At 38.7% G+C, this 23,324-nt stretch overlaps 1 protein-coding gene across 2 annotated transcripts in view; it reads left to right on the top strand.

The window, feature by feature from the left end:
* NLGN1 (neuroligin 1) overlaps positions 1 to 23,324 on the top strand; it is an 854,057-nt gene that overhangs the window by 163,918 nt on the left and 666,815 nt on the right. For both annotated transcript variants that reach the window (XM_036352371.1, XM_036352370.1), the window contains exon 2: positions 740 to 1,550. In XM_036352371.1, coding sequence (XP_036208264.1) covers positions 1,058 to 1,550 — 493 coding nt within the window. In that variant the 5' untranslated portion in view covers positions 740 to 1,057. The remainder of the gene's footprint in view (positions 1 to 739; positions 1,551 to 23,324) is intronic.

The following is a 23,324-nucleotide window of genomic DNA, read 5'->3' as shown; positions in this document are numbered from 1 at the left end:
GGTAAGAAAACTGCCTGTAAAAAAAAAAAATGATGCCAACTTCTGTTGCTTTTTCAAATTGTATCTAAGTCCACTGTGTCATTTAAATTTTTTTACCCTTAATTTAAAGTGACTATTTGTAGTTAATGATTTGATGCAGAATTTTGCTAAACAGCCAAGAGGTTTACGTTATTAGGTAGTTGTACTTAAATGATTATACTTCAACTAATAGTAGTTTTCTTGTTATAACATTAGCTTTTTTTTTTTTCTCCATAGCATAGATTGGGGACCACTTTTTGTTTATTCTTTAACATATACAATTATTCTAGCAGATTTTGTTTATGTTCTACTAATTCTCTCCCAATATTTATGTTTTCAATAAGGTTTTCTGTTATTGAGTTCTAATTTTGAGCACATTTGCTGATTAATTGTGTTGTTTGTTGAAGTAATTGAAGAGTATCAATAAAGGGGAAATTTCACACATCACTTTTATTTGAAAAATACTACACTGTGGAATGCTCTTGCAACTGTATGTTTTGACAAGGCCTGCTTCCACTTACCAGTGTATAAAGTTGTCAGGCAAGTCTCTCAATCTAATAGGTATTTCACTTGTCATGTCAAACCGAAATTTTCCTATAGTAATATTTGACTTACTTGGCTCTAGCCACTATTAATGTTTCCTGGAGCTTGTAAAACATCTAGTTGTCACTCTGACCATTTTAGCTTGTTTGTGCTAATGATTTATTTTCATTTTCTCTAGGATAGAGATCTGCAGCTAAGTGGATTTGATTTATAAGAGGGAATCTACAGTCAATGGCCTCTCTCCCCACGTAGCTACTATGGAAAACAGAGTGGTCAATAGGATTTGGTCTGATAAATAGTGATGACTGAAGATGCTCCTTCAATACATGTGAATCAATGGGAGATGCTGGCTGCAGGAAGAGCTTTCTGAGCTTTTCTCGGCAAGTTCACCTTTAAGAAATAAGAGGTGCATTCTACCATTATAAGGTCTTTCTCAAGTGGATACAGATACTTTTGCCTCACTGTAACCGGACAACTAGACAACTAATGTGGGACTATGGCACTGCCCAGATGCACGTGGCCAAGTTATGTGTGGAGAGCAGTAATGTCATGCTTGTTACACAGGGGACTGGGCGCCTCGTTGACTCTCTGTGTGTTGGCATGTTTGCTTCAGGCTGCCCACGTACTCTCCCAAAAATTGGATGATGCAGACCCACTGGTGACTACCAACTTCGGCAAGATCAGAGGGATTAAGAAAGAACTCAATAATGAAATCTTGGGGCCTGTTATTCAGTTTCTGGGGGTTCCATATGCAGCACCGCCAACAGGGGAACATCGTTTTCAGCCTCCAGAGCCACCATCCCCCTGGTCAGATATCAGGAATGCCACTCAATTTGCTCCCGTGTGTCCCCAGAATATCATCGATGGCAGGTTGCCAGAAGTCATGCTTCCTGTGTGGTTTACTAATAACTTGGATGTGGTTTCATCATATGTACAAGACCAGAGTGAAGACTGCCTGTATTTAAACATATATGTCCCAACTGAGGATGGTGAGTTTACTGCAGGAAAAACAGGGAGATATATTTATATTTTTTCTTTTCTATTCTAAGTTTTAACAATATTAATTCATGTGTACTGGTAGCATGCATGGCTTTTTCTGTGGGCATGTAGACATATTTTACATGTGTGCATGCTGCTCTTTTGTTTATGTGTGTCGGTGTACCTGTTATTTTTTTTCCTATGCCTATTCATTCTTTCCTTGACAGCACGTATCTTTAGGTAGAAATGGGTTTCTAATTTCCATTTCCTACCGAATGACTTCTGAGAAGATGCATCAACATTTCTCCATTGCATGTGCAGGCTCAACGAATTGGGGATTTTTCGCACTCAGTAAAAAACAGGATTATATCAAGTTAGATAGTGGTGTTGCATGTTACGGCGGTCTGTGATGGAGCGCCATGTTATTTTCTAGTCTTCTATTCATTTTTCAGTAAAAAGAATATCCAAGGAATGTGCCAGAAAACCCGGCAAGAAAATATGTAGAAAAGGAGGTATGTATAAAAGTGGAAATAAAACATGGGGAAAAAGCTTGCAGAGGAAGAACAAGACATTCTCCCTAAGGATGATTTGCTGATGTTGGAAAGTGAACGGTTAGGTGATATGTGGAATTCAATGAAGCCTGTCAGAATAGAAGGATGGTTAAGGAGAGTTCTAGCTGAGTAGCTCACATTTACAAAGCTCATTGTGATGCCTTGTGTTCTGGTGCTGGTAGCATCCACAGGTGCTGGTAGCATGTACAAGAGTTGAATCTCTGCCTTGAGTTGGTGCACTGAGGAAAGGTTACTTAGGCTATTACATTGCCTGCAAGGAACCCGAGCAATGCTTCCTTCCTAGCTGGTCAACTTGTGATCTCTGAACCCTGTTCTGCAGATAGAGATTTCTGTTCCTCATAACATTGATAAATTCAGTCACAGATGTCGTGTTTCGTTTATGTATTCTTAGCTCCTTCTGAGCACCCTGTGAACTTTCTCATGTAAGGGTACATTTGATATAACTACTGGGCAATTGCTATTATTAGGTGATGTATTTTTCCCCAAGACAGTCTTTTCATTTTCAGCTACTCTTCCAATAGAGAATGAGATTTTGCAGATTTTTATACTAAATATTTACAGTCTTAAAATTACTTTAACATTTTTATATTTATGTTAAACATTTTAAAACATAGGGAAGAACATGATTCAGAAGCTACAATTAAATCAACCTTCAAATCATCCTCTAGCCAGATTGAGCAAATGTAGACACTGACAGCTGCAAGCTTGCATCTGAATGTATCTTGTCCACACTTTTTTTTTGTATAACATTCAGTAAATCACTCATAGGAGAGTATGATTTTCTATGGCAATAAATCATCTAAGTGTTATTTTTTACCCTATTCATAACTTTGTAGAATTTCAATCTTCATATGGAAGTCATATTAATATTCAAGTGCTATACATTCTATCTCCCTATGTATTTCTAGTTTCCTGGCTGGGTCAAATCAGATTTTATTACAAAACCCTTGTGGGGTGGGGAATGACTACACCATTCTATTTTACTGGGATTACATTCTATGGAAGAAGCTTTATATAACAAAATACTTGACTTCAGATCAGGAGTATTTTCACTGAATTGCGTTTGGTTTGGTTTTGTTCTTGTTCTTATATCTTAGGTCATACTAGTAGAATGGGACTCAACCTTTATTTTATTATGGACTAGAGGCCTGTTGCATGAAAAGATTCATGCAATAGGCCTTCCCTTCCCCTGGCTGCCGGTACGGGTTTTCCTCCGGCACCTGGGACCCAGGCCTTCGCTCCGGCTGGAGCCGCCTTCAAGCCTCACTGTTCTGGCCGGAGTTGCCTTCAGTCTTAGCTCCGCAGCTTTGAGCTTATGTATGTAAATTAACGCCATCTTTGTTGGTGGTTAATTTACATATCTCGCCAATGGGAGGCGTAGCAAAGGTACAGTCAGTTACCATGTTTGTCTATTATTAGATATGATACCATGGTTTGGGTCAAAATTGTAGTATACTTAAGAAGGTGGATGTGAGGGCAACAAAGAAGGGTGTTTTAAAACAACTGAAACAAAGTCTCTTGTTTTTCTCAAATGATAAACACTACAGTAATTTACATCTCTTCAACTAATGTGCAATACTGCAGTAGTTATTATTATGCTGCTTATTAAGTATGTGTAATTAGCTAAGTGACTTTCACCTCTTATCACAAAGATGTTGATTCACAAAGTCATAAATAAAGATGTTATTGAAGAATGCATAAATAGAGCATAATACATAAAATATCAACAATAAAAAATGATAAGGGGTACCAAAAGATAAGCTATTAAATGAGAAAGTGACCTTTCTTCTCGTACAATTTCAGAGGAGAATGGATTCATTAGAAAATTCTTTTTTATTGTTCTTTGGATTGCTCGTTCTATCTACTTTATGAGAAAGTTGGCAAAGAGGTTGTGCTAATTACTTTGGCAAATTTTAAACTAATTTATTACTAGCCTCAGGGTAAACATCTATAGATCCCTAGTTTAGTCTGTGTGGTTTGTAGTCCACATCTATTGTGTTTCTGTAGTAAGCATTCTAAAAATTATTTTACTTTGATATTTATTATATCCTATTAATATTAAATAAATTCTGTTCATAGCTGTCTGCCTGGCATATCAACATCTAAATAAAAATAATTTAATTTTATTTTCTACAAAGTCTTTTTAAAGTAAACAAAACTAAAGTTTAGGGATTTGACTTTTAAGCAGGGGAGTAGAAATTTTCCCCAAACTTTTAACTCTCTTTTCTTCTCTGTCATGAAGGGTGTATATTCTGCTCATTTCAAGAAATTATATTATCCTTGTTCAAGAAAATATTAGACATTTTATCTTCATACATATACTTATACATATTACATATGGACTATGCAGTTCTTCCACAAAAGTCTAGGAGTTTATAAATGATGGTTTAGATACTATAGAAATAGCTATAGTGCATTTTATCTAGGTGCTAATGAATTCTGCCTTTATTATTTTTTAATTGTATATGGTCACCTGCAGAGGCATATGGAACCCACCCCTGTGCCAAGTGCACCACAATCTGTGCATACTGTATTCATTAAAAACTATTTCTTAATTGCCTATTAAAAGTCATGTGCTATTTAAGGGAGTTAGTAATGAATGAAACAAAGATACGCCTTCCCATAGAACTTACATTCAACTATGTTTACAAATGACAAAGCATTTTTTTTGCACTTTAGTCTATACAAAAGGAAGAAAATCTTTCTTCTCCAAGAGATGCCTTGCCATAGTTTTTAATTAGAGTTTTATAATATTTTTCTGTGCAATTGAAGAAAAACATATTTTTACCAATAGGCTGACTTTGGTTTAAAACAAACCCCAGTTGCATTTTTTAATCTATCTTTTTATATTTCCCATGATAGTTTTAGCCATATGTTAATTACTCTCTAGATATTTTTTCAGAGTTTTATTTTTGTAAAATTGAAAGAAAAGATGAGGCTTACAATGAGATGACTGTCAACCCTTGGCTAGATAGGCTGATAACATGTGATAGAAACTGAAATTTAAATATGGAGGACGGAAATAATTTATTACAAAAACTTTATTAGAAAGTTGATTTCTATTCTTATTATACAAATAAGAAAGTAGGTTATGAGTTATGTGTTTTGACCCAGTTTCTACTGCTAGTAAGTAGTAGAACCCTATTTGGCACTAGTTTTTGCTTATATTAGATGTACTTCCATAATGTTAAATTTCTTCTAGTAGATAATTCCTATAGCAGAGACTTGTATCTCTTCACCCTTCTACTCTCCCATTTTTTTTCTTTGTTTGCATATTTACATATATTGTGAATTCTTTTTATTCTATGAGTTGACTCTAAGGCAGTTTTAATTCTCACCTCAATTACATTGGATTAACCAATGTTAGCAACTGGTTTCCAGTACTCTGTTTAGTGAATACTTTTAAATGCTAGGCATATTTTTTTTTTTCTTACTGTCCAGACCAAGATCCCAACATAGTCTCCTGGCTGCTTTAATTTATGCTTCATTTTGTTACTCTAGTTTGCTCTCTTGTGAGAGTTGCCAACAGACCATACAAGGGTCAAATAATCAACAGTAAACATGAGAAGGAGGAATAAGAGACCCAGAGAATCCACAGACAAATTGATTGGCTCATGGATACCCTAGAGCAGTGTAACTTTGAATTTCTCCAAACTTTATTATTTTCATAGTTTATTTAAAAAGATTTTTATTGATTGCAGAGAAGAAAGGAGAGAGAGAGAGATAGAAGCACCAATGATGAGAGAGAACCATTGGTTGGCTGCCTCCTGCAAGCCCCACATGGGGGATTGAGTTTACAACCCAGGCATGTGCCCTGACCCTTGACCTCCTGGTTCATAGGTCTCCTGGTTCATAGGTCGATGCTCAAGCACTGAGCCACACAGGCTGGGCTTCATAAGTCTTTTGAAATGAATACAGAATAATTTTTATTTCTGCAGTGGCAAGAAATTGTTTTTTGTTTTTAATTTCCCCCAATTTTTATTGTACAGAAAATAAGAATCTCAATAGATGGCTCTTGTATGATTCTTAACTCATTGAGCATTTTATTCCTGATTTTCATAAGTATTTTACTTTTATATGCTATGTTTAGTAGTCTTTACCTGAGATAATCTTGAATTCATTCAAAAGCCTTTCCACAGATTTAGGGGTTTTTGGTTGTTTGTTGAACGAAGACTAATTTTCCCACAATTAAATATGTATAACAATGACCCCTATCTCTGTCAATGTGTCTAGGATTTTAAAAGGAGATTATATTCCCGAATGTTCTTCCTTCTTGCTTATTTATTTAAATTAATTTATTTATTCATTTAACAAACATTTATTAAGTTCTTTCTCTGTGCCAATTAGATGGCTGTGCTAGATCCCAGAGATACATCACAGAAACAAACAATTGAAAAAAAAACAAAAAATATGTGTCTTTCTAGAGCTTACATCTGTGTGTAGAGACAAATGTAGACAACAAACAACTAAATTTAAAAAGTGTAAGAATATAAAAAACAAACAAACTATGGATGTTCAAGAGTACTGGTGTGGAGGGCAAAGGTAATTTTAAATACAATAATCAGTATAGTCCTCATTAGGAAGGGGATGAAGTGTGTATCTGGGGAAAAAGCTAGTGCAAAGGCATTAAGATGAGCATCTGTTTTATGTATTTAAGGAACATCTAGTAGTATAGCATATTTGGAAAAAGAGAAGTAATAAGATTAAAAGGATCTGACTTTATTTTAAAAAGATAATTCTGACTGATGCATTAAAAGTAGATTGAACAGATTTGCCTAAAACTGATTTGCCATCAATTATGATAGACTAAATAGATGGTAGAATGGTTTAGGGGGAGACACTGTAGAGAGATGATGTTTCATTTTGTACATGTTAAAATTCAGGTAACTCTTAGAAATCCAACTGTAGACATCAAAGAACCAGTTAGAAGTTCAGGAGTGAGTTCTAGGTTGAGATATCAATTTGGGAGTCCCTGTGATATAGAAGGTAAAGATTTAAAGTCATGAGGCTAAGTGAGAATAAAAGGAATTCAATGAAAATAGAGAAAAAGACACCAAAGACTGAACTATGAGACATTCCAACATGAAGAGGTCTAGGAGCAGAAAAGAAAAGGCAATGGTGACTCACAAAGTATTTTACATTGAGATGGGAGGAAAACCAATATTTTGTTGTTGTTGTTGTCCTGGAAGCTAGGTAAAGAAAATGCATCAAAATAAACAGAGTGATCAATTCTGACAAATTAACTTTTGTGGGGTGCTATGGATCAGACACACTGGTGTGGGTCTAAGAAAGAATGGGAGAAGATTTAGAGTTGCTGAGCATAAATATAATGATTTTAAGGAGTTTTGATATAAAAAGGAGCAGAAAAAAATGTGTACACAAGAACAATAGAGATTGTTTTTGTTGATAGAGTTCAAGCCAAAAGAAATAAATAAATGTTTGTATATAGAAGGAAGGAAGCAATTAAAAATATAAGAGGAAGATGGTAGACTGTAGAATAATATCCTCACATATAGATGGAATGTGGTAAACAATTGGAAGTTTGGGATTAAACCCTAACCCTAACCCAAGAACATAGGTAGATAATTTAAATTAACACATAGTTAGGCAGAGTCCATAGGTAGAAATGCTAGTGGGGTTCTATTCTCTTCTGTTGCTTCTATTTTATTTGCTTGATGTGTAATATTAAGGATCATGGAGATAGAATTAGAACTGGTGAGCTCTTAATGCATTCTAGGCCTTATTAATTTATTTAATATCACAATTATCCTGTGGCATTCTTATTCCCACTTGACAAATGCAGAAATAGAGGACTAAAGCAGTAAGTATCTTGTCCAAAGATACATAATTTGTTGATGACCAATTACATTTTCTTTGGGGAGATTATTTTAGAACAGAGGGGACAAAATAAAATAACAAAATGGCAACTGTGTATATGGGATTCTGATCACATAGAAAATGGTGGCCCATTTGCTAATAGAAAAATCACATCTGGCTTATTTGGGGTTTGAAGATAAATGGGAAACCAGATAAACCAGAGATTTTGCTTCTTATCTGTATTAGTAGCCCTGGTCACATGTGGTTAAGTCATCTAAAAGTGAAACAGTTTTAGTTGTAATTCTTAAATGAAATAGAGCTAAAAGGCTGTAAGTTTTGAAAGAACAACATCAATCGTTCCATTGTTTACTGACAGGCAGAGGGAGTCTCCTGAAGCAAATGATTAAAAGACCATTGTAGTTGTCCAGCTCAATTTTTCCAGAGAATAAATAATTTTAGAAACTTATAGAAATTGGGGTTAGAGTTGAAAACATTTAAGACATAAGCCATCAGCAAAAAGAGTTATGCCACAAAATAAATCCTTTGTAGAAATGACTTTCCTTCTATCCAGTGTAATGACACATTTTTTAAATGTATTGTTTTCACATATAGAACATACTATTAGCTTAATCATTATGGTTCAGTTTTTGGTCTAATTCACTTCTATATTACTTACCATTACAGATTTTGTTGATAATATTTTGTCCTTTAATATTTCCCCTATAAATACTCTTTTTCTTCCTCCCTCCATCATGGTACATGCTAAAGTAGTTTAGGAAATGACCACTCTAATATGGGAGGAGGTTTGGGGGCTGGGTGCAAAAGGTGAGGGGATTAAGAAGTACAAATTAGCAGTTAAAAATAGTCATAGGATGTAAAGTACAGCATAGGGAATACAGTCAATAATATTGTAATAACTATGTATAGTGCCAGATGGGTACTAAACATCAGGGAGACCACCTTGTAAGTTATAAAAATGTCTAACCACTATGCTGTACACCTAAAACTAATAGCATTTGAATGTCAACTGTAACTAAAAATCACCCCAGGATTGATAATCTTAAACTCTGGACTAGATGTGGAAGTGTAATTTTTAATCATAAATCTTTACATAGCTCTTTATCAGTAGATAGAAAACTTTAGAAAATGCTTCCTATATTGTTTTCCTACAGCTGCTGTAACGAATTGACACAAACTGTGTGGCTTAACAAGGCAGAGATTTATTCTCTCATAGTTCTGGGGTGGAGATGTCCAAAATCAAGGAGCTGGCAGGGTTGGTTCTTTCTGGAGACTCTGAAGGAGGAGAATGTCCCTGCCTCTCTCCAGCTTCTAGTGGTTGCCAGCTGTCCTTGGCTGCCCTTGCCTTGTAGTGACACTGCTTCAGTCTCTACCTCTGTTGTCATAGGGCTTTCTTCCCTGTGTGTCTCCCCGTGTCTCTGGGTCTTCACATGACTTTCTTATAAGGTCACCAGTCATAGGATTTATAGCCCACCCTAATCCAGGATGACGTCAACTTAATTACATTTGCAAAGCCCCTATTTCTAAATAAGGTCATCGTATTATATTGCTAGGGATGCTCTGGCAAAGTACCAGGAACTACATGGCTTAAACAGCAGAAAATTTTTGTCTCATAGTTTTGGTGGCTTGGAAGTGTGAGATCAAAGTGTCAGCAGGGCTGGTGCCTTCCGAGGGCTGCGTGGAAGAATCTGTGCTAGCTCTCTCTCATTGGCTATCTTCTCCCTGTGGCTCTTCACATGGCATTCTCCCTGTGCTGTGTTCAAATCACCCCTTTTTATAAGGACACCAATCATATTGGATTAGGTCCACTCTAATGACCTCGTTTAACTAATTATATCTACAAAGTCTCAAATTCTAAATAAGGGCACATTCTGAGGTACTCAGGATTAGGAAGTAAATATATCACTTGGGATTAACACAATTTAGTCAAATTCGGAGGTTCTAGTTGGACATGAATTATTGAGGGACACCATGCACACTTCCACTTTTTGCAATAACTTACCCAAGAACAGGTGGCTGCTAGTTAGGAGTGCTGGGGCTTCTTTCCAAATCAAAAGTAATATTTCATGTTATATTCAGCCCCCCCCCGACAGATATAGATTCTCCCTGCTGTCTTGAGAAGTTTCTTTATTTTTAAATATTTTTTCTGTGAAGATAGAGTACTATGCATTAGTCTAGCCACTTTGAAATATGCAAGTGTTTAACTCTGTGTAGACAAAATGAGTTAAATTTTTTTAATCTTTCCCTGAATTTCAAGTGTTTTATCCAGCTGGTTACTTCCTTGAAAACATAGTTTTAGTTAAAATTAAGGTCCTACCAGTTTAAAACTGTAGTAGAATTGATTTTCAATTTTGTTTCATTCATCATATTTAGGCAATTAGATGAAGTTCTTTTTAAAATAATTTTTAACTTAAGACCTATTTTTTTGTTTACTGTAATCCCATTCATGTAGTATCTAGGTAATGGTAGCATTTAGAGAAATTTAATTATAGCCCATGATTTTCATTAAAGCATGCAAAGTGTAGCAAAATTCAGCTTTAAACAATGCCAAAAGGAAATCATAATAAAAGAAGCTGGGGTCATTGTAACCATAATGATCATTTTCAAAAGTAGGAAATATGTTTAATCAACGGTGGTCTTAATTTTCTGCTCCTCCTTTTAGGTGTGAAGGAAGAGTCTCCATTCTCCCCTCCATCCCTTTCCTTTGAGGCAATACCTTTGAAGCAGTTATGCCAAAAATAAATGACATGTTACCTTCCTAGTCTTAGGAGGTTTACACAAGAACTCCTTAGCTCTAACCTCTTCCTCTCACAAAAGAGTTCCTGTTCCGTCTCCTCAAAAAGCTTGGGCTCCTCTTCAAGAAAATTCTTTCAAAGTTCCTCACAGTGGAAGGGGATAGAAGGATAAGTGTGCAGAATAGATATGACAGGAGGACAAATGTGACCCTGCCAAGTAGATAAGATGCATTTGTAAATATAGCTGCTCCCAGAAAATTCTACCAAGGGTAAAATTATTAAGAACGTATACTCCCCTTCTGATTTGGATTCCTAGGCCTCTTAGGAATATATATGTCCTTATGAAGGGGTCTTTGGAAAGAGGAATGCCCATAGCTAGGGCTAAATCTTCATTCCTGCTACGTTCCCACTCCCCATCTTCCTCAGCTCACCATCTTTCCAGACAGTGAGCAGGTGGCCTCAGTTTGCAGCTCTGAGCTTCATCAAAAAGATGTAATATGTCCTCTTGGCACAGGAATACACAAGCCAGACAGATCCTGACATTTCTGCACCAGGCAGTCGAGTAGCCAGCTAGTGCTCTTCTTGACCTACCCCAATTCCCACCATCACACACCTCCATGCTCCCACAAACCTGGTCCACTAGGGTAGCTGGGCTTGCATTTCTTTTATATATATATTTTTTTTTTTTTTTTTTTTTTTTTTTTTTCTTTACAGAGAGGAAGGGAGAGGGATAGAGAGTTAGAAACATCGATGAGAGAAACATCGATCAGCTGCCTCCTGCACACACTGGGTATGTGCTTGCAACCAAGGTACATGCCCTTGACTGAAATCGAACCTGAGACCCCTGAGTCTGCAGGCCGACGCTCTATCCACTGGGCCAAACCGGTTAGGGCTGGGGTTGCATTTCTTACACATATAAAGCGAACACCTGCAAAAGTCTGTTTGCAAGAAAAGAAACATTAGGGGGGCAAGGAGATTCTGTTATTTTAAAAAACGTTGGAAGTCATTTAGTTAGGGGGTTAACCGCATTTTAATGAAAACAAATTTCTATAAATCTGGATTCTGAAGAGAAAATTTTTCTATGATGATCATTTAAAATATTTTGTATTCCAACTCACTCTGAAAGGCCAAGAATGATATTTTTTGTTTTATGAATAAAAATTTACACAGTTTAACAAAGGACATTTTGAGGAAGGAAAAAACCAACAACCCACAGACAACCCTATAAATCCTTATAGTAGTAGAATATTTACTGGGGCCTCAGATTGTCATTAATGAAATCTTTTTGTTTTTTTACTTTTAATTTATTTATTGATTAAGGTATTACATATGTGTCCTTAACCCCCTACTACCCCCCCCCCACTCATGCCCTCACCCCCTTTTGTCTGTGTCCATTGGTTAGGCTTATATGCATGCATACAAGTCCTTTGGTTGATCTCTCCCCTTTATCCCCTCCTCCCTACCTTCCCTCTGAGGTTTGATGCTCTGATCGATGATTCTCTGTCTCTGGATCTGTTTTTGTTCATCAGTTTATGTTGTTTATTATATTCCATAAATGAGTGAGATTATTTGATATTTATCTTTCTCTGACTGGCTTATTTCGCTTAGTATAATGCTCTCCAGATCCATCTATGCTGTTGCAAATGGTAGGAATTCCTTTTTTTTATCACAGCATAGTATTCCACTGTGTAGATGTACCACAGTTTCTTAATCCACTCATCTACTGATGGGCACTTAGGCTGTTTCCAAATCTTAGCTATGGTGAATAGTACTGCTATGAACATAGGGGTACATATATCCTTTCTGATTGGTGTTTCTAGTTTCTTGGGTTATATTCCTAGAAGTGGGATCACTGGGTCAAATAATGGAATCTTTGAACATCACAATAATGTTGCCCTCCCTCCCTCCCTCCCTCCCTCCCTCCCTCCCTCCCTCCCTCCCTCCCTCCCTCCCTCCCTCCCTCCTTCCTTCCTTCCTTCCTTCCTTCCTTCCTTCCTTCCTTCCTTCCTTCCTTCCTATTGTGTGTGTGTGTGTGTGTGTGTGTGTGTGTGTGTGTGTGATTTTGCTCTGCTTGTGTTCTGTTGATGTTGCTTTGCTCTGTTTTATGTTCTGTGTGCAAAAGCACAGCCTCAGATTTCCCACATGGCTGTTCCTTCTCTCTCAGCTGGGGTCTGCTGTGGACAAAGTACCCACATCCAGCACCAAAGACGTTCAGTTGGGCAGGTATATTCTTTGCCCTCACGGAGCTTACATTGCAATGACATCCTGCTCGTAACATGAAACATTTTTATTGGTGGCCATGTCAATATTACCAAGTAAATGTAAGCCTGGTTTGTATTAAACTTTCAAAACAAAATGAAGGAATGGCTGTTTCTATGGGGAAGATAAGCAATGATGCTGATATTTGGCACTGCGTTCCCTATAATAAAACATTTAATTAAATCTTTCAGTGTGTATGGAGCACAAAATATGCTCATCAGAATAAAACATATCAGGCATAACCAAAACTGTAATTAGATCAGCCCTGTTGCCTGGGCCCACCTTAGTTGCTCTAACAGGAAGCACTGGTTTAAAACTTTTTATCCATCTGCTTAAAAAATAAAAACAAACCAAAAAACAGCCTATGCTGTACCTATACGATCTCTGTAAAGCTTGGGAATGCTTTAGTCACTGATACAGCAGCTGCTGAATTCCTGGGCTACACAGGCTGTCTCTTCTAGAGGTAAATGAAGAGCTACCATCGGGGTTCTTCCCACGCTTTTGTTGAGCGTCTACTCTGTGCAGCGCCCTGTGTTTGGCCCCAGAGACACGGAGATAAAAAGGGATTAACGAGCTCCCCTTCAAGTGCTCACTATCTCGGGGGGTGGCAGCTACAGAAAGCGAAAATAACAAGGCAATAAGCGCCCCGAGGAAGGGAAGCAAAGGGGCATTATGGGAACACGTCAGGAGAGGTGTCTATGGCGCAGAGATGCTTTGCTACAGAAAGCTGCCCCTGATGGAGCACTCAGGAATGAATGTAGAAGTCCCTTGCTAGTGTGGTCTGTGGGACCATTTTACTGAGCATCTTCAGTTTGAAATCTTTCTGAGTGCTTCTTTTAAAAGCTTGTTTGCTTATTTGTGTGTGTGTGGGTAGGTATGTATGTGTAGCTGTGTGTCTCCTTCTCCGTTGCCTGGATACCAGCCGTCTCCTCTTACTGCTCTCACTTTACCAGACTTTGGAGACACTACCTATCACTTCTGAGGTGCTCAAGCCGATCTCTCCTGGGTGGGAAAAGGGAGCAACCACGCCTGAAACAAAATACAAAGAAACAAACTTGTTCCTTAAATACAAACAAACAGGCTTGCTATGAGCATCTTCACTAGGAGTAATCCATAGCAATTTAAATATGTAGACTTTGTTCAAATACAATTATTCCATTTTATTTACTAAATAACCGAGGCTTTTGAAGAAGTAACTTCCAGAGAAGTGAGGTGTTTAAATGTGAAGCTATTGGAGCCAACCCTCTCCTCCTGGGGTGGCCACTCAGGGAAATGTGCAGGCAGTGCTGAACCCTGAACTCGGACTTTGCAAGCATCATCCTACCACTTCTGTGCACACTTTCCCCCTATCCTTCTCTGTTTTCTCACCTTAATTTAGAACCTCCATAATTTCTTGCCTGAACCACTACAATAGCCTCATAAGAGGTCTTCCTATTTCTGCTCCTGCAATGCATTCTATACATAACAGCCAGGGTGATCTTTAAAGTCTGAAATCAGATTATATCACTTCTTTTTAATCCCCTTAGGAATTTCCTTTTGCTTTTAGAATAAAAGTAGGACTCCAGACCATAGACTCCAGATCCCATAGAATGACTTCTGCCCACTTCTGAAATCTCCTTTCACAAAATGCCTCCCCTTGCTCTCAACGTCCTTGATCTCCTTTTGGTTATCGGAATAGCCAGTATCTGTCCTACCTCAGGATCTTTGCACTTGCTGTTCCTTCTACCTTGAATGTACAGAGTCTACCTCTTTTCCTAAGTCGTATAATTCCAGTCTTGGCAACATGCCACCTTGTCGAAGCAGCCTTTGCTGAGCTGTCTGTGAAGCTAACCTCCTCTCACTGTCTTCCTCCAGTTATTCTTTGATGTCCCCTTGGTTATTTCCTGTGTTGTGCTTTAATCTTTATATGGAGCGATCTTGTTCATTTATGTGCTTACATATTTATTCTCTGGCTGCCCCAGAAGAACATTTCTCCTCTTCACTGCTATACCCACAGTACTCACAGGGACTTAATACATATTCATTGAAAACATAAACATCCTTAAGAAACAATGCACTTTGTTGGAGAGAACCTTCATCTCCCACCGTCTGCATTTGTTTGAGTAATACTGCACCTGGAATCATTCCTCACCAGACAGAGCAAGTAGGAATATATTCTCTTCCTCGCTGTTCTGCAATCACTATCTGTTGATGGCTCCCCAAATGAAGAAAATTTCAAAGCCAACATCCGAGCCTTTAACTAAGAAATAACAGTGTTCAGTAGCTCAGTGTCTGACACATATCACCTGGACTCTGTTGCAGGGCCCTCGGGGCCAGTGGCTGCCAACAGCCAGGCTCTTGGCTCTTTGCCTGCGCACGTTACTTCCAGCCTTATTGCCTCGGCACTGAATTTATATTTTAATACAGGACGCCAACAGTGCATTTGTGTAATAGGAGCACGGAGAATGATTTTTCTTTTCCAGACCAAAAGCTTCATTTTTCCTCCCCACCTTCTAATTGAATTTCCTTTTCCTCTTACCCAACTCCAATTTCCCTCCCTTGACAAATATATCTTCTCTTGTAATTAGTTTGATTCCTTTGTCCTTGTTCTATCATCTACCTCTGTGACAGGACTTCTTGCCACTGTTTCTGCTAAGACATGTCAGTTGGGGTTCATGAAGAGGCAGAGACTGAGTACAAGATGATTTAAGGAGAGGTCTAACCGGATTTAAGGGATTTTCTAAATACCATCAAAGAGCCCTCCTGTGGTCTGTGATGGGGATGTCCTTCCTTATGGTTTAGCTTTTAGTTGGTTCATATCATTATTAATATGTACATACATCCAGACGGTTATTTTTTATTCTTTTATTTAATATTAGCAATTATCAGCTTTCTGAGAAAAAGCCAGAAATCACTTTATAAAATGGGGCAAACCAGAGACCTTACTGTATGGACAGTATCATAGGCAGAGTTTTGGAACATAGTGGATGCCCAATAAGTGGTTGGCAAGTGCAGGAACATTTGGAGAATGACAGCTACCACACAGCTTAGATTATTGGGATAAATGGAGAGGCCAGTGGCTTTTCTAGTGCACAGTGGAGGCTGGACCTGAACAGTTCAGGGTGGAGAGGCATAGTCAGAGCATTACAGACCTAGTCTCTCTGTCTTGTTGGAGAGACAAATCTGGCAGGAGGAGAGACTAGATCAAAGTCTTAGAACACATGTTGGAGCTGATGGAGAAGAGGGTGTTAAATTCCTGGCAGAGTGGGCTTTGTGGAAAGGTGGTCTGTGCTGTCAGACCGATCCTGTGTTCAGAACAGCTCCAGGCTTAGTTAAATGCTCGACTCTCACTATCTTGAAATGTATAATAATAATTTTACATGGGCTCCTGCATTTCTGCTTGGCATCTAGCCCTCCCCTACCCCCACGAATTATGTATTTTCCCCAATGCTGCCTACCCATAGATGTTCATATAATTAAAAAAGGTAGTAGAATATAAACCCTCTGTGCATATTCAAAAGTTCATTAAAACCCTATGAACATTTGTGTTGGTACCCTTACAGTTCCCTTCAGATCTAAGAGGAACAACAGAATAAGGACATGTTGTAACTTGGGGAGATTAAATATCTGTTTTATAAGCCTATTGTCATGCATTTGTTCATTGTCTCATGAAAGAATTATTAAGTGTCTCATATGTCCTAAGGATTATGATAGACAGGGTAAAAACATCTAGATGTGGTATTTGCCCTTAAGGGGCAATCAAGCAAAGGATTAAAAAATCCTATATAATAAAAGCCTAATATGCTAAGTGTCTAGTTAACTGGTTGGCTGTTCAACCAATCAAAGCATAATATGCTAATGATATGCTAGGGCCGCTCAACCGCTTGCTATGACATGCACTGACCACCAGGGGGCAGACACTCTGACCGGTAGGTTAGCTTGCTGCTGGGGCCCAGCTGATCGAGACTGAGCGAGAAAAGCTGGACATGCCCTGGAGCCCTCCTGTGGTCCCTTCTCAGCTGGCCAACTTCTCGCGTCCCTCCCTGGCCCCGACCGTGCACCGGTGAGGTCCCTTGGCCTGGCCTATGCCCTCTCGCAATCTGGAATCCCTTGGGGGATGTTGGAGAGCTGGTTTTGGCCAGATCCCGCAGGCCAGGCTGAGGGACCCCACTGGTGCACGAATTTGTGCACCAGGCCTCTAGTAATTATTATAACAGCCACCACTTGTACAGTGCCTATCATAGAATAGCCGTTTTTTAAAGGTTTACACAGTCATGTGTCACTTAGTGAGGGAGATACATTCTGAGAAATGCATTGATAGGTGATTTTGTCATTGTGCAAATGTGGAGGGGTCATGCTGAACAAAACACGTGATTAAATCAAGCACGAGAGAAAATGATGCAATCAAGAGCTGTGGTAAACACGAGATGTATGAGGCTGCTGCCAGTTTAGCACTGCATACTCTTATATTACAAACTTTTTTATAAGTAGACAGAGTGCATGCTAAAGTAATGGTAAAAAGTGTAGTATAGTGTATAGTAAATACATCAATCAGTAACATGCTCATTTATTATCATTATCAAGTATTATGCCCTGTACATAATTATATGTACTATACTTTCATATGACTGGCATCGCAGCAGGTTGTTTACACCGGCATCACCACAAACAGGTGCACAGTGCATTGTGCTGCAACTTTATGATAGCTGCTACGTCACTAGGCAGTAGGATGTTTTCAGCTCCATTATAATCTTAGTAGAGGTTCGATGCATGAGTAGGCTTTCTTTCCACCGGCTGTCGGCACCAGCTTCCCTCTGGCACCTGGGACGCAGGCTTCCCTCCCAGCCCTGGCTTTTTCCAGAAGGTCGTCCAGAAGGATGCCCAGTCTAATTAGCATATAATGCTTTTATTATTATAGGTGGGACCACCTTCATAGGTGCGGTCCATTGTTGAACACATCATAAAACATCATTATGTGGCTCATGGATGTAGTATTAAGTTACTTAATTCTCACAAAAGCCCCATGAAATTGTTATTTTTAGTATTCTCACTTTACTGATTAGAAACATGAGAAACAGATTGGTTACATATACTGTATAAAAGTGGTTCTCAACCTTGGCTGCACATTTGAATCACCTGGGAATCTTTTTAAAATCCTGATTTCTGGGCCTCATCCTCCAGAAATTCTGTTTCTTTGTTGTGGGGTGGGGCCACAACATTAGTAACAAAGAAACAGAATTTTCAGAGGATGAGGCCCAGAAATCAGGATTTTAAAAAGATTCGCAGGTAATTCTAATGTGCAGCCAAGGTTGAGAACCACTGCATAAGGTTCCATAGCTAGAAAGTGACAGAGTCAGGATTCAAACCCAAGTACCTAACTCCATTGAGTGTGCCCTTATCTACAAAGTGTAAGAAGTGTTAGAGGTGCTCTGAGGGAACTAATGAAAGTTTATATAGGGCAGGATGCTGCCCAAAGGAGGGACTGGCCAGTTCTATCTTGGATGGGACATAGTGACAAGAGGTTTTAATCTTGCTTGAAATGGACTGTGAAGAATGAGGAAGTGGCCCCTCCATGGAAGAAGAGGATTTCCTGGGAGAGGGTGGGAGACTGGTCTAGGCAGAGAGCAGCATGTGAACAGAGAGTGTCCTGAGCAATAAGCCTGGGCCAGGCAGCTCCCAGAGCTTTGTGTCTGAGGAGCTTGGAGGTTTTCTCCAGGTGATGACAACTTGTTAAAAATTGCAAGTGAAGGCTTGACTTGATCAAGTGAGCACTTTAGAATATTCTCTCTGACCACAGTGTAAACAACAGAATCCAAGGATAAAAACCCCCCACAAAATCCAAGGATGAAAACCACGGTAGAGACAAATAGAAGAGTATTGCAATGATGTGTCAATGACCATGAGGACCATACCAAAGGCAATGGCTGCGGGTAGAAAGGAAAAGAAGGGTAAGAGGGGATATTGGCAGTTCCATAATATTGGGGGGTTGACTGGTTGTTGAGAAGTCAGAGAAAGGGATGGAGCCTATCGTCTCACTGGCCAGAGCCTTTCTTCTTTACCCGCTGTCCTTACTAGCCCTGACCAGCTTTCTTTTTCTTTGTTTTATTTTAATATATTTTATTGATTATTTTTTTTACAGAGAAGAAGGGAGAGGGATAGAGAGTTGGAAACATCGATGAGAGAAAACCATCTATCAGCTGCCTCCTGCACACCCCCTACTGGGGATGTGCCTGCAACCAAGGTACATGCCCTTGACCGGAATCAAACCTGGGACCCTTCAGTCCGCAGGCCGCAGGCCGATGCTCTATCCACTGAGCCAAACCGGTTAGGGCCCTGACCAGCTTTCTTTACCAGGACATCTTCACCAGGACTGAAGGAGGAGGTATAAGTAGAATCAGGTACAATGAAGAAATGAAGTTTGAGAAAATTAGAAGTGCCAGTGGCAGACGAGAAAGATAACAGGGAGAAAAATGGGTACCAGAGAACAAACTGAAGGACAGAATGGAATACTGAAAAAAATTTTAGCTCTTATCTGCTACATGTAAGGTAAACTCTTGAAAATAATGGCACCTACCTGTCAAATGTAAGGTAAACTTTTGGAAATAATGCCACACGTGTATATTTATTTTACTGAGCCATCTTTTAAAAATAGAACTTGAAGGGGAGATAAGTGTGCCAGATAAGACAAAGACAGATGACAGGGAAGTTTGGCAATGAGGAGAGGAAAGAGTCATAACTCTGTAACCAAGCCTTGGTCGGGGAAAGCTGGAAAATGAGAAGAAAGACGTGCCTAGGCAGGAAATCACAAACTGTCAACTGGAAAGAGAGGAAAATTATTCAGTTAAATGTAAATTGCTAAGAAGAACAGACAGGTACATAATTTATGTAGATTTGTATTAATGATACGACAACGGAACATAATTTTTCAGAACACTAGTAACTCAGAAAATACATGTTTATTGAATTCAACATGTACTTTTGGAGCACTGTGTGGCATGGACTATGCTAGGTACTATAATACAAATCTAGTCTGTACAAATTAGCAACACACACAGACATATAGTACACATGTGCTGCACTCAGGTACTTGGAATCTAGTATGAAGGAAAATTATAAATAATCAGTTACATATCTATATTATAAAAAGCCAGTGGCCGTAATGCCGTAACGACCAAATGACCGATCACCAGGCGGTGCATTGATGGGTCCCACAGTGGCGGCAGGAGGGACTCTGAGTCCTGCAGCTGGACTCTGGGTCTCATACAATTTTGCATGCTGGGCCTCTAGTACTACAATAATAGCGAGGTCATTGGGGGGATGAAATGTTATAGATCTTCATATGAATTCAAGAACTCATTAAGTTGGGTGAATCAGAAAAGTTTCTTAAAGGAGGTAATACTTGGATTAGCCTTGAAGAATGAGTAGGTTCTCAGAAGGCAGAGATGTAGAGACCTGTGGTTTTTTTTCCCCAGTAAATAACAACAATGACAACAAAAACACATAGCAGTTAGCAATGTCAGTGGAATAAATATTTGATTACTTATATCACAGAAGATATTGAATTGTGATGAAATATTGGTTGTAATGAAATATCAGAAGACTTAGAAGGCCAAGATGAGTGGTTTTACTATCAATTAGCATGTATTAATGATATTTTGGGAAAGGGATTGTCGTTTCAGAGGAGGTTCTGAAAGGAACAGGAAGGGTAGATAATAGATTAGATTATAGGATAGGAAGCTAGAGAAGAGGCAATAGCCTTATTGTTTATATAAAAAGTGACTGAAATATAAATAAAACAATGATGGATTTGAGACACAGTTCATAACAGAATTGGAAATTGATCACAAAGATATGGAGGTGGACAGTGAGCCAGGAGACATTGGCAAGGTTGACAGAAGTTTGGAGACTGTGTGGCCCAGAGGAAGGTGACACTATTAATAAATTGTATTTCCAGATCTACTCCGGGAATCGATGAACTTGTGAAATTTTCAGCAAAATTGATCATGTGGATGAATTTACCATTCTTTTATTTATTCTTATTAATACAAAAGTATAAGAAAAACCATTTATACCTTTGTAGTGTGTTCAAATAAAATATTAACCTTATCAACACAAAACAATGTTCTGAAAAAAATCCTACATTTATTATTTTACCAAACAGGGGATAAAAAAGATGATGCATCTTCTGCACTAAAATTTCTCTATTACTGTCATTTCTGAGCTGTGTATTGTGCTATGTTTCCCAAAGAGAAATGAATAGGGTACATAATACTTCTCTCAGAAAAAAGGCCACCCACTGCCATAGGCTGTGTGAGCATAATTCTCACTGACAAGCCAAGATTGAAGAATGTATACAAGACCAATTGCACATACTCGGTCTGTTTTGCAGCTATTTAACTGTTCATATCAAGTGCTGTGTTTATTTGCATAGAAGTGAAATGGACCCCAAGAACTTGAAAGTGAAGCTGCATGTCTTAGTGTCAGAAATACAGATGGGGCTGGTAAGGTTTTTTTCCTGAGACTTGTACACCTAGATCATTAAAACCACATCAACCGCAGAGAAAGCCTGGGAATACAGAATGGGAGACATGAAGTAGAAAATTATCTAAAGCAATGGCAGGAACAGCTGGCAAGATCAGAGCATGAGACCATGCCCAGATTTCTTTTTAATACTGACTTGCAGGAAGAAGAAGAGAAAAAGTCCCAGGAAAAAGAAAGTGGGGGAAAATCAAGCTCATTTTAAGATTTTTAGGAAAATGAAAGTTCATATTTGTCAAGCGATCATACTGATCACTTTGCATAATGATTCAATTGGGAAAATTACTTATGTGAGATTTCTGAAAATTAAAACAGCCAACAAAGCTATTGGCTGACCTAATTAGTAAACACAGCCAGTTGCCATCTTTCCTACCCAATAACAGATGCAGATTTTAGGGGAGCTGCACACCACCTTTCAAATCATTGAGCAAATGACTTCTTCAGTACACTCATTATGCCGAAAGAGTTAAAGGTGCTTCTGAACGTGTTCTACACCCAAGGGAGTGTGGAATCCCGGAGAAGCTCAGCTGAATGAAGAACCAGAGTATGGCTATTCCTGAAACCCAAAATGTAGGCAGCCTGTCCATTCTACAGCAACATAGATTTATTTCTCTTGGTTCACCTTTTTCTTGCTATGACCATGTTGGTAACCTGCCTCTCACATGGCTTCCTCATAAGCTTCAGTGAAAGTTAACCTTCGTGAAGGTTAAATGAGTCTTGTGTCCTTAAAAGGCTTGGGCATGAAGGTCCACAATTCTGATTGAATGTTGACAGCAGGGGAGCCTATTGACTGTGTTGTCAAGGAGCTCAGTCTGATGGGAAAGGAAATGAGGATCAGTACATATGTTTTGTAAATGATAATGTTCTCTAAAGAAGAAAAAGCTAGTCTTTGGAGGCTTAAAAGGAAGGAGGAAGTGTAATTGGGAATGTGATTTGGATGTGGTTAGAAAGTGGACAATCAGAAACTGATAGGACTTAAGGTGACCTAAAATAATATAGACTTTTGACAAGTAGGTATGGCAGGAGAGAATGTGTGCAAAGAAAAGAGAGTAGCATGAGCAAAGGGAGGCGTGAAGGTGGGAAAGAACAAGGGTTGTGACTACAGTGCAGCTGGAGTTGGGCTTGGAAACAGATAAGCCGGAATAGGAAGGAAAGATTTATTAGGACTTTTGTGAAGGACTTTGAATGCCAGTGTGGGGATTTTACATTTAATTTGGGAGGCAAAGGGGAGCCACCAGATGTTTGTATATAAGAGAGTGACATGATTAAAACTTGTGTAGGAATATTAATTAGGTAGTTGTCTTTGGTTAGATTGATGTTATAAGAGGCTGGGACTTGGAAAATAGTCAGCAGTCTTATATATATTATGTCTCTGACAAGTAGTTGATCAGTAATTTTAACAATCTTACACATATTGAAATTTTTCTGCAGTCCCATTGATCTATGTTTAAAAGGATCCAAAGGATTGGCAATAAAGAGCATTATTAGCCTGTTTTTTTTTCCTCTGTTCTTTTTTTCAAAGAAAGGTATTTTGGAAGAGCCAGTTTGCAAATTTGAAAGGTCGTATTCTGGGGAAGGGGCTGGGCCCTCTGGCCTCTTGCCAACATATTAGTGGTGGGAAGAATTATGGCTGGATTCATGGCTTCCTGTCCTGGTTCTGTCATTGCGTTGTTGTGTGACTTTGAAAAAGTCATGTCACCTCTTTGGGCGTCGGTTTTCACTTGTGTGGCATGAGGATTTGGGCTCCATGACCTCTAGAGTCATTTCCGTATTTCACATTTTCAGGTTTTTATGAGAAAAGGCAATTGCAGTGGATAAAAGGGTTACTATCTGTCTGCATTTTCTTCTGCCTATTTCACTGACTCAC

This window comes from Myotis myotis, unplaced genomic scaffold (genome assembly GCF_014108235.1).
Source record: "Myotis myotis isolate mMyoMyo1 unplaced genomic scaffold, mMyoMyo1.p scaffold_m19_p_2, whole genome shotgun sequence".
Lineage (NCBI taxonomy): Eukaryota > Metazoa > Chordata > Mammalia > Chiroptera > Vespertilionidae > Myotis > Myotis myotis.
This window is presented reverse-complemented; position numbering and strand designations above follow the sequence as displayed.